This window comes from Salmo salar, chromosome ssa05 (assembly GCF_905237065.1).
Source record: "Salmo salar chromosome ssa05, Ssal_v3.1, whole genome shotgun sequence".
In the NCBI taxonomy this organism is placed as follows: domain Eukaryota; kingdom Metazoa; phylum Chordata; class Actinopteri; order Salmoniformes; family Salmonidae; genus Salmo; species Salmo salar.
The window spans coordinates 18,455,465-18,471,366 of record NC_059446.1 but is presented as its reverse complement, the minus strand read 5'-3'; the positions used below and the strand labels follow the sequence as shown (position 1 = coordinate 18,471,366).

At 44.7% G+C, this 15,902-nt stretch overlaps 1 protein-coding gene across 1 annotated transcript in view; it reads left to right on the top strand.

The window, feature by feature from the left end:
• LOC106604400 (PH and SEC7 domain-containing protein 2) overlaps positions 1-11,152 on the top strand; it is a 38,544-nt gene extending 27,392 nt beyond the window's left edge. Inside the window, exons 5-15 of the mRNA XM_045717963.1 lie at positions 15-95; positions 539-699; positions 4,923-4,981; positions 6,617-6,706; positions 6,891-6,934; positions 7,023-7,216; positions 7,650-7,720; positions 7,897-8,054; positions 9,467-9,611; positions 9,762-9,905; positions 10,302-11,152. Of these exons, the coding sequence (XP_045573919.1) occupies positions 15-95; positions 539-699; positions 4,923-4,981; positions 6,617-6,706; positions 6,891-6,934; positions 7,023-7,216; positions 7,650-7,720; positions 7,897-8,054; positions 9,467-9,611; positions 9,762-9,905; positions 10,302-10,520 (1,366 nt within the window). The 3' untranslated portion in view covers positions 10,521-11,152. The remainder of the gene's footprint in view (positions 1-14; positions 96-538; positions 700-4,922; positions 4,982-6,616; positions 6,707-6,890; positions 6,935-7,022; positions 7,217-7,649; positions 7,721-7,896; positions 8,055-9,466; positions 9,612-9,761; positions 9,906-10,301) is intronic.
• Positions 11,153-15,902: the final 4,750 nt, after the last annotated feature.

The following is a 15,902-nucleotide window of genomic DNA, read 5'->3' as shown; positions in this document are numbered from 1 at the left end:
TGTCCATCCTGCAGTAACGACTTCAGCCAGCTGGTGGCGTCAGAGTACCTCAGCTTCTTTGACTTCTCTGGCCTGTCATTGGACAAGGCCCTGAGGTAAGACCAGTCAGCACTATTCTGACAGCACTGCTTACAACATATTAGCCTAACACTGATTTCTCTGAGTATAGAGCTGCAGTGGGTCTCTATTTTGCAATACAGTCAGCTGTCACCTCCTGGTATACAGTATGCCATGATTTGGGACTGTCTTGAATGCACGTATTAACCACAGCATGCAGATATTTAAAGTAAATTAACATGTTTGTATTGGGAGTGGTGAACCACACTTACACTGAGTTTGCACTGAATGAATGTGCAATGTACTGTACTAATCTACTGTAGCCTTAGTCTTAAGATGCCATTGACAATTTCCGAACCAAAGTGAGGAAGCTTGTAAAAGAAGGTTGTAGCCTATATCACTGTGTGGACAAATACACTCTGTATTCTAGCCTGAAAACAATACTGCCTTCTCACTCGTTGGTCTTTGACCTAATTCTCAGGAACTTCCTGAAAGCCTTTCCTCTGATGGGGGAGACCCAGGAGAGAGAGAGGATCCTGGTCCACTTCTCTAAGAGGTTCTGTGTATGCAACCCCACAGCCCTCGCCCCCGAAGGCAAGGACAGATCCAAACGGGATGATGATGATGATGAAGAAGATGATGGTGATGATTATAATTAGGGTGGTGGGTAGGGTGGGGATAGGGCTGTGGCGGTCATGACATTTTGTCAGCCGGTTATTGTCTTGCAAATTACTGCCGATCTCAGGGTAATTGACCGTTAATTAACATAAACATGTTTAGCATCTCCAGCAGGCCTCCACTCACACAAGCCGCTGATGCACCATCACAATAAATCCAGCATTTATTTTAGGCAGGTCTAAAGAAGCATTATGATATGAAGATGTGTTTCAGTAGAACAGAATATGAGTTGGCCTACTGTATGTTATCTGGCTATGCTCCATGCTATAGACTGTAGACTTGTTCATTTAGCTGGCTAGATACTGTATGGTATCTGGCTATGCTCCATGCTATAGACTGTAGGCTTGTTCATTTAGCTGACTAGATACTGTATGTTATCTGGCTATGATATAGACTGTAGACTTGTTCATTTAGCTGACTAGATACTGTATGTTATCTGGCTATGATATAGACTGTAGACTTGTTCATTTAGCTGACTAGATACTGTATGTTATCTGGCTATGATATAGACTGTAGACTTGTTCATTTAGCTGGCTAGATACTGTATGTTATCTGGCTATGCTCCATGCTATAGGCTGTAGGCTTGTTCATTTAGCAGACAAGTTATGCTTATAAGTCCGGTGCCATTATTTTATAGGAAGAAGAATATAATTGAACTTAACTGAATAAAATAGAAAGGATATTTTTCACATTCCGGAGCGAGTGCGAATATGAAGTGGCTATGTGGAGCGTAAAAGTAATCATTTGAAACAGGTCCTATACGCTAGATTGAGTTATTTGGCAACCTTAGTTGTGAATGATGCAAACCTTAGAAATGAAAACATATGGGCTGCATGATGCGACTACAGGCTATTGATGATTTGAGAAAGTCGCAAAAAAAAACTCCGCTCTGTCCCTTGCCTCAGGCTGCACAGCTGTCCTCTCTTCAAGTGGTCATATTTCACTCATCAAATCAAATGTTATTGGTCACGTAAACATATTTAGCAGATGTTATCCCCGGTGAAGCGAAATGCTTGTGTTTCTAGCTCCAACAGTACAGTTATGCGTAAAAAAATACAAATAAATACAGGCAAATCCCCAAAATAAAAAGAAAGGAATTAAGAAATATTAAAACAAGCAATGTCCGAGTCAGGAATATAAATGTATACAGTGCATTCGGAAGTATTCAGACCCCTTGGCAATTTAATACATTTTAGAATAAGGCCGTAATGTAACAAAATGTGGACAATGTCAAGGGGTCTGAATACTTTCCGAATGCACTGTATTAGAGCTTATGAATACGCATAGACCTATATATGAGCCCAAACCTGGAAAAAACCCTGAATTAAAGTAATGATTGTGCCGTTATACAATACATTGCCTACCACATTTTGGAGTATAGGCTAGACCAATTATGTATCAAAGACATCTTAAATCTATGTTTTTTTAAAATGTTTTTCTATCATGCGTAGTATGTGGTAGGTAGGCTATTAAGCTATGTATTGTATAACGGCACAATCATTACTTTAATTCAGGGTTTTTTCCAGGCTTGGGCTCATATATAGGTCTATGCGTATTCATAAACTCTAATACAGTGCATTCGGAAAGTATTCAGACCCCTTGACATTGTCCACATTTTGTTACATTACAGCCTTATTCTAAAATTGATTCAATTATATTTTTTCCTCATAAATCTACACACAATACCCCATAATGATGAAGCAAAAACAGGTTTTTAGTAATTTTTGCAAATGTAAAAAAAACTAAACAAACATGAAATATCACATTTACATAAGTATTCAGACCCTTTACTCAGAACTTTGTTGAAGCACCTTTGGCAGTGATCACAGCATAGAGTCTTCTTGGGTATGACGCTACAAGCTTGGCACACCTGTATTTGGGGAGTTTCTTCCATTCTTCTCTGCAGATCCTCTCAAGTTGGATGAGGAGCATCGCTGCACAGCTATTTTCAGGTCTGATTGGGTTCATGTCTGGGCTCTGGCTGGGCCATTCAGAGACTTGTCCCGAAGCCCCTACTGCGTTGTCTTGGCTGTGTGCTTAGGGTCGTTGTGAACCTTCGCTAAGTCTGAGGTCCTGAGGGCTCTGGAGCAGGTTTTCATCAAGGATCTCTGTACTTTGCTCCGTTCATCTTTCCCTCGATCCTGATAAGTCTCCCAGTCCCTGCCGCTGAAAAACATCCCCACAGCATGATGCTGCCACCACCATGCTTCACTGTAGGGATGGTGCCAGGTTTCCTCCAGGTGTGACGCCTGGCATTCAGGCCAAAGAGTTCAATTTTAGTGTCATCTGACCAGAGAATCTTGTTTCTCATGGTCAGAGTCCTTTAGGTGCCTTTTACTGAGGAGTGGCTTCTGTCTGGCCACTCTACCACAAAGGCCTGATTGGGGGAGTGCTGCAGAGATGGTAGTCCTTCTGGAAGGTTCTCCCATCTCAACATAGGAACTCTGGAGCTATGACAGCGTGACCATCGGGTTCTTGGTCACCTGCCTGACTAAGGCCCTTCTCCCCCGATTGCTCAGTTTGCCCAGGCAGCCAGCTCTAGCTTTGGTGGTTCCAAACTTCTTCCATTTAAGATTGATGGAGGCCACTGTATTCTTGGGGGCCTTCAATGCTGCAGACATTTTTTGGTACCCTTCCCCAGATCTGTGCCTTGACACAATCCTGTCTCGGACAATTCCTTCAACCTCATGGCTTGGTTTTTGCTCTGACATACACTGTCTACTATAGGACCTCATGTAGACAGTTGTGTGCCTTTCCAAATCATCTCCAGTTAATTGAATTTACCACAGGTGGAATCCAATCAAGTTGTAAAAACATCTCAAGGATGATCAATGGAAACAGGATGCAGCTGATCTCAAATTTGAGTGTCATATCAAAGGGTCTGAATACTTATGTAAATAAGGTTTTTTGTTTTTTGTAATAAATTTACAAAAAATTATAACAACCTGTTTTTGCTTTGTCATTGTGGGATATTGTATGTAGATTGATGAGATTATATTTTTTACATCCATTTTAGAATAAGGCTGTAACGTAACAAAATGTGGAAAAGGGGAAGGGGTCTGAATACTTTCTGAATGCACGGTATGCGTATGGGTGTTTTTAACAAATCCTCACCTTACAAAGCGCTGTCCATTTCGTTGTGTTTGGCTTTGAAACAACATCCACAATGACCATGTTTTACACTCAGTTTCAACCTGTTGTTGAACTTCCTTCTTCAAATTGATCATCACAGTGAGGTGAGTTTTTTTAAAAGCATGATGATAAGTGTTTGATGTGATTTTTATTTGCGTTTGCATTGATGTCAGAGTGGTTAGAAGGACAATAGAGCTCTGAGTACCAGGCCATTAGCGACGTGAAGGTCGTTAGCGAGTTGGGTACTACCAACTCATGTCCAGAGTGCATAAAAGGAGATTACCGTGACAACGGTCACGTGGATTATTATTATTGAAAATGTTTTACCCCTTTTTCGTGATATCCAAATTGGTAGTTACAGTCTCGTCCCATCGCTGCAACTTCCCTATGGAAGGTCGAGAGGCATGTATCCTCCGAAACATGACCCTGCCAAGCAGCACTGCTCGCTTAACCCAGAAGCACCAATGTGTCGAAGGAAACACCATACAGCTGGCGACAGAAGTCAGCGTGCATGCGCCCGGCCCGCCACAAAGAGTCGCTAGAGCGCGATGGGACAAGGACACCCCGGCCTTGCCAAACCCTCCCCTAACCCGGACAACGCTGGGCTAATTGTGCGCCGTCTCATTGGTCTCCCGGTCGAAGCCGGCTGCGACACAGCCTGGGATCTAACCCGTGTCTGTAGTGATGCCTCTAGCACTGTGATGCAGTGCCTTAGACTGCTGCGCCACTCGGGAGGCAGTCACGTGGAATCTGAGTGAGGTCATGACTCCTGACTGCCGGTGTGGCGCTATTACAGACACCACAACAACCCTAGGTGAGGAAGACTATGATGAGGAGGAGGATGACTGCTTTGTTGGCTTGAATAAAGTACATTACATTACTTACATCAACATTTTGCATAGCATATTTTGAAGTATTCTGTCAAGTATTGTTGAGACTTTGCCAGGTATTGTTGAGAATTTTTTTGCCTACTGTTAATTAAAATATGCCATTTGGGTCATCCATGACATTTAGATAACAACATTTAAAAACATGTTCTCTTCTTCTTCCAACAGACGGAGCCCATACGTTAACCTGCGCCCTAATGCTGCTCAACACTGATCTACATGGACACGTATGTACAGCTCTGTTATCAAACCTACAATCTGTGAAGATAGATGGAAATCAATGTACAGGCAGGAGCCCCCAGAAATACTCATAAATCCTATTTGACATACAGCAGATCCCTGAAGAGTAGAGTCAAAACCCTGTCTAACATGACTCACGCACCAACACAATTGACGTAGAGAAACCTACTGTAGCATTGGCTCATTGTATTTATGTGTTTTGCTCGGCTGTCTTTAAGAATAAAAATAAAGCCCCCATTAAGGCAGGCAACACCTGTTTAGAAGTGATGTGCTACAGCAACAATAGCTTCCCTCTGTCTGTCTGTCTGTCTGTCTGTCTGTCTGTCTGTCTGTCTGTCTGTCTGTCTGTCTGTCTGTCTGTCTGTCTGTCTGTCTGTCTGTCTGTCTGTCTGTCTGTCTGTCTGTCTGTCTGTCTGTCTGTTCTATCGCTCTCTCTCTCTTCTATCTCACTATCTCTCTGTTACCCTCCAACTCTATCTCTCAATCTCCAACTCTGTTCTCCTCTGACCCACTTTCTGCCCTCTTTTTGTCTCGTCTATCTATCTTCTACTACTAACTACCACAGCACTATATACTAACTCTTAGCCAGGGTTACTTTAACACAAACTCACAATTTAACTCTCTGCTCTTATATGTCTACTAACAGATCCTCTCATGCTTCTAACACACTCTCTCAACCTCCTTCGTTTCTTCTCCTCTCCTCTCAATCCCTCTATTCTCCTGCGTTCTGTCTGACCTCTGTGTGACCTCTGTGTAACCTCTGGCTGTCCTGCTCCGTAGGTGGTAAGTGGCTTTATCATTAACCTCTTCTGTGTCTCTCCATGTACTGTATATCTGTGGTCATAATTTAACCAATCAACCGCATAATGCATGAAGAGAATAGCTGATGCTCTACCTGCACACCACTGACACCTAGTGGTTATCCAGGGAAATTATCCATAGTACTACATAACATACTCACATCGATTTGCATTTACAGTAGTATTTCTCCTAACCTTGTTAAGATCCACCTACTATAGAAAATACATAAACGTCTGAAAAGTTTGTCAATATTTACATTTACCGGTAGGTAGTAAGGCTGTGAATCCCAAATCACCCCCTCGCCCCTACCGACCCACTTGGAGGGCCCTCGGTTGTCATGTTGCTGACGAAACTCCTAGGGTGACTTCCAGAGAGTGGCGAGGGGATCAATAATCCCATCAACTGTTGTTTTACAAGACATAAACCTCAGTAACAGTTAAACATTTCATTTGAGTTATAGGCTATTTCATCTGTTACATGTGTCATTTCTTGAAATCAGACATAAACAAATGCATGTGGTTTACAATTAGACCTGCATCTCCATTATTTTGGATTAAATTGTGCAAACTCCAAACATATCATTATTTTGGATTAAATTGTGCAAACTCCAAACATATTGTGGTGAGTGTCGGGATAACAACTCGCATTGAAACCTGCATCCTTGCTGCCTTGGCCGAAGTGGTTATAAGCTTTGGGATACTTATGCATAAGGCGGAGGTGAGCAAGAATGCACAAATGGAGGGCTGAGGGTTGTGGGAAAGGGAAGGCAGTGATTTAGGATTCAGCCTAATTCTGTTTCATTCTGTGTCTCTCTTGTCCAGAACATTGGGAAGAAGATGTCTTGCCAGCAGTTCATCAGTAATCTGGATGGCCTAAACGATGGCAAGGACTTCCCTAAAGACCTATTAAAGGTACAGTAATCAATGCTAGGACAATATTGATGACAACACTTCAACTAGGCTCCTTACTATTGCTTTGTCTTACTAATGTAGTATTTGGTCAGATTCCAAGGTTGGCATTAATCTGAAGTTGATCCAGTTCAATGAGATGTGACTTTTTTCTCTCACCATTTTGATTTCTTTACTTCCTGTTTAGGTGCTGTATAATTCAATAAAGAACGAGAAACTTGAATGGGCAATGTGAGTATCCCTTCTCAGGTGTGTGCATGCGTGTGTGTGTGTCCTATGTTATTTCTGATGTCTCTGACTGGAGATCCTTTATCTACAGTGAGGAAGAGGAGTTCAGGAAGAGTCTATCGGAGCTGGTGGAGGAGCAGTATGAGGGAGGGGGGAAGAGGGTGGTTGCCAGGGTAACGGATGGCAATAACCCTTTCATCGCCATCCCCATCCTACCCAACGCTATCACCTATAAACATGGTGTCCTGTCCCGCAAGAGTCACGCAGACATGGACGGCAAACGCAGTGAGTACAAACTCTCACACACACACACACACACACACACACATAGATTGGCTTAGGCTAGGTTGGAAGGGAATTTCTTAATGCATGAGTCTTCAGTTATTGGGATTTAAACAAGTTTAGAAATAACAGTTGTCTCTCTCCCTCGCCCTCTCTCCCTCTCTCTCTCTCTCTCCCTCTCTTTCTCTCTCTCTCTCTCTCTCTCGCCCTCTCTCTCTCTCCCTCTCTCCCTCGCCCTCTCTCCCTCTCTCACTCTCTCTCCCTCTCTTTCTCTCTCTCTCTCTCTCTCTCGCCCTCTCTCTCTCTCCCTCTCTCCCTCTCTTCCTCTCTCCCTCTCTCGCCCTCTCTCTCTCCCTTTCTCTCTCTCTCTCACTCTCTCTCTCTCTCTCTCTCTCTCTCTCTCTCTCTCTCTCTCTCTCTCTCTCTCTCTCCCTAGCCCCACGAGGACGACGAGGCTGGAAGAAGTTCTATGCGGTTCTAAAGGGGATGATCCTTTATCTACAGAAGGTACCAGATTCCTCTCCGTTACCATAGAAACAGACCTCTACCACTGCAGTAGAATGCAGCAGTGGTAGCTCAGCTGCGTGTGTGTGTCACTCTCTCTCTCTCCCACACACACACACAAACACAGTAGTAGGAGCTCTCTAACGACGTTATATGTGTGTGTCTCCCCCTGTTGACAGGATGAGTATAAGGCTGATGCAGAGCTGTGTGAGGGGGACCTGAAGAACGCTGTGCGTATCCACCATGCGTTAGCCACCCGCGCTACAGACTACAGCAAGAGACCCAACGTCCTCAAACTAAAGACCTCTGACTGGAGAGTGTTCCTGCTGCAGGCACCGTAGGTCCTCTGCTACTCTGGCCTGTAGGGGAGACCTGTTCTCTCTCTCTGACTGGAGAGTGTTCCTACTGCAGGCACCGTAGGTCCTCTGCTACTCTGGCCTGTAGGGGAGACCTGTTCTCTCTCTCTGACTGGAGAGTGTTCCTACTGCAGGCACCGTAGGTCCTCTGCTACTCTGGCCTGTAGGGGAGGCCTGTTCTCTCTCTCTGACTGGAGAGTGTTCCTGCTGCAGGCACCGTAGGTCCTCTGCTACTCTGGCCTGTAGGGGAGACCTGTTCTCTCTCTCTGACTGGAGAGTGTTCCTACTGCAGGCACCGTAGGTCCTCTGCTACTCTGGCCTGTAGGGGAGACCTGTTCTCTCTCTCTGACTGGAAAGTGTTCCTGCTGCAGGCACCGTGAGGTCCTCTGCTACTCTGGCCTGTAGGGGAGACCTGTTCTCTCTCTCTGACTGGAGAGTGTTCCTGCTGCAGGCACCGTAGGTCCTCTGCTACTCTGGCCTGTAGGGGAGACCTGTTCTCTCTCTCTGACTGGAGAGTGTTCCTACTGCAGGCACCGTAGGTCCTCTGCTACTCTGGCCTGTAGGGGAGACCTGTTCTCTCTCTCTGACTGGAGAGTGTTCCTGCTGCAGGCACCGTAGGTCCTCTGCTACTCTGGCCTGTAGGGGAGACCTGTTCTCTCTCTCTGACTGGAGAGTGTTCCTGCTGCAGGCACCGTAGGTCCTCTGCTACTCTGGCCTGTAGGGGAGACCTGTTCTCTCTCTCTGACTGGAGAGTGTTCCTGCTGCAGGCACCGTAGGTCCTCTGCTACTCTGGCCTGTAGGGGAGACCTGTTCTCTCTCTCTGACTGGAGAGTGTTCCTACTGCAGGCACCGTAGGTCCTCTGCTACTCTGGCCTGTAGGGGAGACCTGTTCTCTCTCTCTGACTGGAGAGTGTTCCTGCTGCAGGCACCGTAGGTCCTCTGCTACTCTGGCCTGTAGGGGAGACCTGTTCTCTCTCTCTGACTGGAGAGTGTTCCTACTGCAGGCACCGTAGGTCCTCTGCTACTCTGGCCTGTAGGGGAGACCTGTTTATGGGAACCAGCTATATGTCCCCTAATGCACATTCAGTTATTTTGTCACATTATAACTGACTTTCATGATATACAGAAATGTGGTGTTATTATTAGCCTTTAGATATTTTGTTGTAACTTGTGGCATACTCTCTCTCATAATAATGTATGCTATTTAGCAGACACTTTGTCCATGCATATATTTTACGTAAGGGTGGTCTCAGGAATCGAACACGTTATCCTGGCACTGAAAGCGCCATGCGCTGCCATCTGAACACACACAGACACATACAAATTTCTTTCTGTCTGTCTGTCTGTGTCCTTTCTTTCTGTCTGTCTGTCTGTGTCCTTTCTTTCTTTGTAGGAGTGAAGAGGAGATGATGTCGTGGATATTCCGTATTAACCTGGTAGCAGCTCTGTTCTCCGCCCCGGCCTTCCCTGCTGCCATTGGCTCCATGAAGACGTTCTGTAGACCTCTACTGCCCTCCTCCTCTACCCGGCTAAACCAGGTACACGCACGCAAACACACACACATTCTCTCACACACATTCGCAACACACACAGCCACAAATATAGCATGGTGCACCCTAAATTGATTGTGTTATGTGATTGGTTGTTACTGGTGCCTGCTGTTTGATGGGTTGCTGTGATTGGTGCAGGAGGATCAGCTGCAGTCCCACGAGGGGAAGCTGAAGCAGATGAGTGTGGAGGTGGAGGAGCACAGGAAGAGCCCGCCCTCGCCTTCTCCCAAGAGCAGAGAGTGGGAGGAGTATCGAATCAAAGAGCACTACCTCATATATGAGGTGAGAAGGAGAGAGGCTACAGGTCTTTTGGCCTACATCCCTTTGCATAATATGTGTAGTTTATCTTAAGGGAGAAAGGTTGCATCTTTCTTTCTTTCTTTCTTTCTATGTATCTCTCTTTCTCTCTCTTTCTCTCTCTGTGTAACTGTTTCTATGTGCATAGGTCTGGGTAAATCTGAAATAGATGTGCTGTTGTTGTGTTCTAGTTGTGACAGAATCACGAGATCAATGTCCTATATCCCCTTTCTCTGTGTTTTTCCCCATCATTTGTCATGAATCCTCTTTCTCGCTGTAGAGTGAGCATTGTCTAATTGTTGTGTGTTAAATGAGCCATATGTGTGATATATGCATATTTATAGTCACATCATCTTCATTCCCCCTCTCTCTCCATTGCAGAAGAGTCGGTATGAGACGTATATCAACCTGCTCCAGGCCAAGATGAGGGCAGAGACAGACGACCTGGAGAAGATAGAGGCTAGCGTGATGAGTGGGATCGGGGAGGGCCGAGGGGGGCGCGAGGGCTACCTCCGGAAGACCCAGTCCTCTCCTTCCATCAGCCAGCACGATGTCAATGGCAGGGCCTCTGGACGCACTGGCCCGGGCCAGCAGAGTTGAGAGGAGAACCCCCTAAAAAATATCATGCACCCCCCGTAACTCTGTCCTCTGAGCCAGAGGGCTCACCCCCTCCAAACGCCTGAGAACTGGACTCCCAAATCCTCCCTCCTTCCTATTTCATTGCACAGTAAAGCGGTAATAATTGTTCCAGCTATACAGTATTAATGGTGTTATTTAACCAACAGCTAATTGTCGCTGGCAGTGCTTATAAGAACACTTATAACGGAGAACATGAAGATGTGGAAAAAAGGACGAAAGAGGAGAGAGGACTTACCGGCATAAAGGAAGTGACATCGTAAGGAAGTGTGGAGTGTAGTTCTTTGGTTTGAGGAGATGGATGGTGGATTTCAGTGTGGAGGTGTACAGTAGCATAGTAGTAGGGTGACAAGTAGCCTAGCGGTTAAGAGATTTGGGCCAGTAACCATCGCTGTTTTGAATCCCGAGCCGACTAGGTGAAAAATCTGTCAATGTGCCCTAGAGCAAGGCACTTAACCCACAATTGCTCCTGTAAGTCGCTCTGCATAAGAGCATCTGCTAAATGACTAAAATGTAAAATGTACACTACCGTTCAAAAGTTTGGGGTCACTTAGAAAAGTCCTTGTTTTTGAAAGAGAAGCAAATTTTTTGTCCATTAAAATAACATCAAATTGATCAGAAATACAGTGTAGACATTTTTAATGTTGTAAATGACTATTGTAGCTGGAAACAGTAGATTTTCTTTTTAATGGAATATCTACATAGGCGTGTTCCAATGGCACATTGTGTTAGCTAATCACAGTTTAACATTTTAAAAGGCATTAGAAAACCCTTTTGCAATTATGTTAGCACAGCTGAAAACTGTTGTTCTGATTAAAGAAGCAATAAAACTGGCCTTCTTTAGACTAGTTGAGTATCTGGAGCATCAGCATTTGTGGGTTCAATTACAGGCACAAAATGTCCAGAAACAAAGACCTTTCTTCGGAAACTCGTCAGTCTATTCTTGTTCTGAGAAATGAAGGATATTCCATGCGAGAAATTGCCAAGAAACTGAAGATCTTGTACAACGCTGTGTACTACTCCCTTCACAGAACAGCACAAACTGGCTCTAACCAGAGTAGAAAGAGGAGTGGGAGGCCCCGGTGCACAACTCTCAACGTCAACAGTTAAGAGTTGCAAAGAAAACGCCATATCTCAGACTGGCCAATAAAAATAAAAGATTAAGATGGGCAAAAGAACACAGACACTGGACAGAGGAAGATTGGAAAAAAGTGTTATGGACAGACAAATCTAAGTTTGAGGTGTTCGGATCACAAAGAAGAACATTCGTGAGATGCAGAAAAAATGAAAAGATGCTGGAGGAGTGCTTGACGCCATCTGTCAAGCATGGTGGAGGTAATGTGATGGTCTGGGGGTGCTTTGGTGGTGGTAAAGTGGGAGATGTGTACAGGGGAAAAGCGATCTTGAAGAAGGAAGGCTATCACTCCATTTTGCAACGCCATGCCATACCCTGTGGACGGCGCTTAATTGGAGCCAATTTCCTCCTACAACAGGACAGTGACCCAAAGAATAGCTCCAAACTATGCAATAACTATTTAGGGAAGAAGCAGTCAGCTGGTATTCTGTCTATAATAGAGTGGCCGGCCAGCACAGTCATTGGATCTCAACCCTATTGAGCTTTTGTAGGAGCAGCTTGACCATATGGTACGTAAGAAGCACCCATCAAGCCAATCCAACTTGTGGGAGGTGCTTCAGGAAGTATGGGGTGAAATCTCTTCAGATTACCTCAACAAATTGACAACTAGAATGCCAAAGGTCTGCAAGGCTATAATTGCTGCAAATGGAGGATTCTTTGACGAAAGCAGTTTGAAGGACACAATTATTTCATTTAAAAATCATTATTTATAACCTTGTCAACATCTTGACTATATTTCCTATTCATTTTGCAACTCATTTCATGTATGTTTTCATGGAAAACAATGACATTTCTAAGTGACCCCAAACTTTTGAAGTAACTCACACCTTATAGTGAGCCTTCAACAGGTTACTATGGACCATAGAGCATGGAGACTCTCCTCAGTGTATCTGAACAGGCCTATGTAACACACCTACTGTATGGAAGCCTTATGATGATGAAGAACACTTACTCAGACTCTCAGAACTGTTATGATGATCAACTCCTTGCTGTGTAGACTATTATTGATAAGTATGTATTTCTTCTTCCACTTGAACCTGAGCTTCATATATGATATCAGACTGAATGAAAGCACTGTGGCATATATTATAACCCTTGTTCTATGTTACTGTCTGGATACCTGTACTGCTGTTACTCTGAGACATCTCCCTGAGTTGGAGCTGGCTCATCTTCCTGTCATATCATCATCAGAGTGCAGATACTACAATCAGAGGAAGGCCCTAAAAAAGTCCAGACTATTCTCTCTGCTACCGCTCGGCAAGCGGTACCGATGCACCAAGTCTGGAAACAAAAGGACCCTGAACAGCTTCTACCCCCTGTACTGCTGTTACTCTGAGTGGAAGCTGGGATGGAGGACATTGACTGAGTATGAGCAGTAACGTTGGTTTGTTGAAGATTTTGATGAAGTGCTTGAGCGTGTGTGAGAGCCTGCGTACATGCGTGTGTATGTGGTTGAGGGCTGGCCAGTGGACATTGGGTTAAGGTTGAAAGGAAGCACGTCTAACGTTAAAGGCTCTGTGTTCTGTGTTGGAATGCTTTGATGCAGAAGAAGACATCTCCCTGAGTTGGAGCTGGCTCATCTTCCTGTCATATCATCATCATCAGAGTGCAGATACTACAATCAAAGACTGAAAGACAAAGCAGCAGAACAGGAAGTAGAGGAAGTGGCTGAGCAGAACATAGCGGTACACGTGGTGTAGAATCATATTCATGTGGGAGACCAGAGAGAGGACACTAACCCAGCTCTGTCTCTCCAGGAAGGAACCATGGAAAGATGGAGGGAAGAAAGAGGGCTGTGGTTCTGCTGGACTACATTGTTCTAAATTGAACATTGAAACTCATCCCCCTCTCTTCCTCCCTCCCCCTTTCCTGACTGGACTTCGGATGGGATAGTGTCCCTAATTCATATCTCTTTCTCGACACTAAAGCGGTACGGAATCTTTGCACGGTCAGAACAGACACAGAGGCTTTATAGATGCTGTGTTTTTGATGAGACTGGATCAGAGATCCTTAGTTCTGTTGACTGAAGTGCAATTTGGAATCAGAACTGTCATTTTATACATAATGTCTTTCTTACTCTGAGGACCGACCTTGTCACTTTGGCTGTTGTGCTAACTAACCATTGTTTCCCCAATGTTTTAGGGTAGAGCAGTGCTGTTGTAATATAGAATTGTGAGAAGGTTTTTTACTTTGCTGGTCCTGTCTTAAATAAATATTTTTTGTTGTTTTTTATTTAAACAAAGGAAAATTGGAGACTGGAAATGTTACTGTATATTGTTATTTTGTTTGACAGTGTAAAGTGGAGGGAGTTTTTACTGGTTATTTTAGTCAGTGCTTCCTAAAGTCACCTTTCATATACAATAGAAATTGGTGTCAATGTTTTTATTATCAATTCTACATCTCTTTATCTAGAGATATTGCCTTATGTAACGCAGATGAGAAAATAACGATGTGGAAAATGTTTAGCATAGCTAGTTTGCAATTTAGCAGGAATAAACATCACGTCCACATCTTGGACACAATGAGCACTTGTCAAGGTACCACTTGCACCTGTAGCCATTAAATACTATGAAAGGCTGGTTATGGCTCACATCAACACCATCATCCCAGACACCCTGGACCCACTTCAATTCACATACTGCCCCAACAGAGCCACAGATTACGCAATCTCTATTGCACTCTCCCACCTGGACAAGAGGAACACTTAGGTGAGAATGCTGTTCATTGACTACAGCTCAGCATACAACACCATAGTGCCCTCCAAGCTCATCATTAAGCTCAGGTACCTGGGACTGAACACCTCACCCTGCAAGTGGATCCTGGATTTCCTGACAGGCTGCCCCAGGTGGTGAGGGTAGGCAACAACACATCCGCCACAATGATCCTCAATACAGGGGCCCCTCAGGATGTGCATGCTTAGTCCCCTTCTGTACTCCCTGTTCACCTGCACATGACTCCAACACCATCATTAAGTTTGCGGACGACATTACGGTGGTAGGCCTGATCACCAACGAGGATGAGACAGCCTATGGGGAGAAGGTCAGTGACCTGGCAGTGTGGTGCCAGGACAACGTCAACAAGACAAAGGAGCTGATCATGGAGTACAGGAAACAGAGGGCCGAGCACGCCCCCATCCACATTGATGGGGATGTAGTGGAGCGGGTCGAGTTCCTCAGTGTCCACAAGGAACATGATCCACACACACCAACACAGTCGTGAAGAAGGCACGACAACACCTCTTCCCCCTCAGGAGGCTGAAAAGGCTTGGCATGGGTCCTCAGATCCTCAAGAAGTTCTACAACTGCACCATTGAGAGCATCTTGACTGGCTGCATCACCGCTTGGTATGGCAACTGCTTGGCATCCAACTGCAAGGCGCTATAGAGGGTAGTGGGTACGGTCCAGTACGTCACCGGGGACGAGTTCCCTTCCATCAAGGACTTCTATACCAGGCAGTGTCAGAGGAAGGCCCTAAAAAAGTCCAGACTATTCTCTCTGCTACCGCTCGGCAAGCGGTACCGATGCACCAAGTCTGGAAACAACAGGACCCTGAACCGGAGCCCCAAGCCATAAGGCTGCTAAATAGTTAACCAAATAGCTACCTAGACAATATGCATTGACTCCCTTTTGCACTAACTCTTTCAATTCATCAAATACACTGCTGCTACTGCTTATTATCTATCTTGTTGCCTAGTCATTTTACCCCTACCAGTATGTACATATCTACCTCAATTACCTCGGACCACTGCACATTGACTCGGTACTGGTACTCTGTGTATATAGTCAAGTTATCATTACTCATTGTGGATTTATTCCTTGTGTTATTATTTTTCCATTTTTGTTGGGAATGGCTCGTAAGTAAGCATGTGACTGTTAGTCTACACCTGTTGTTTACGAAGCATGTGACAAATACAATTTGATTTGATTGTCTCTCAAATACATCGTAACAGTTGTTGGTTAGCTAGCTAGTGATTTTTTTGTTGTTGTTGCCATATTAGCATTGACCTGAAATCAGTCAAAACACCTCAAAACAAGACATGGTATTAAGAACAAGATAAAAGTAGCAGAAAAGAGCCACCTAGGATTCCCTACATGGCAGCCTCTCGTCATTGTTGCTAGCTATCTGCCCGTTCAGTCATAACGAGGCACGGATTCCGGCCCCATCGATACATGCACATTATTTTCGTGATGTAAGCCAAACCGTCTGTTCTT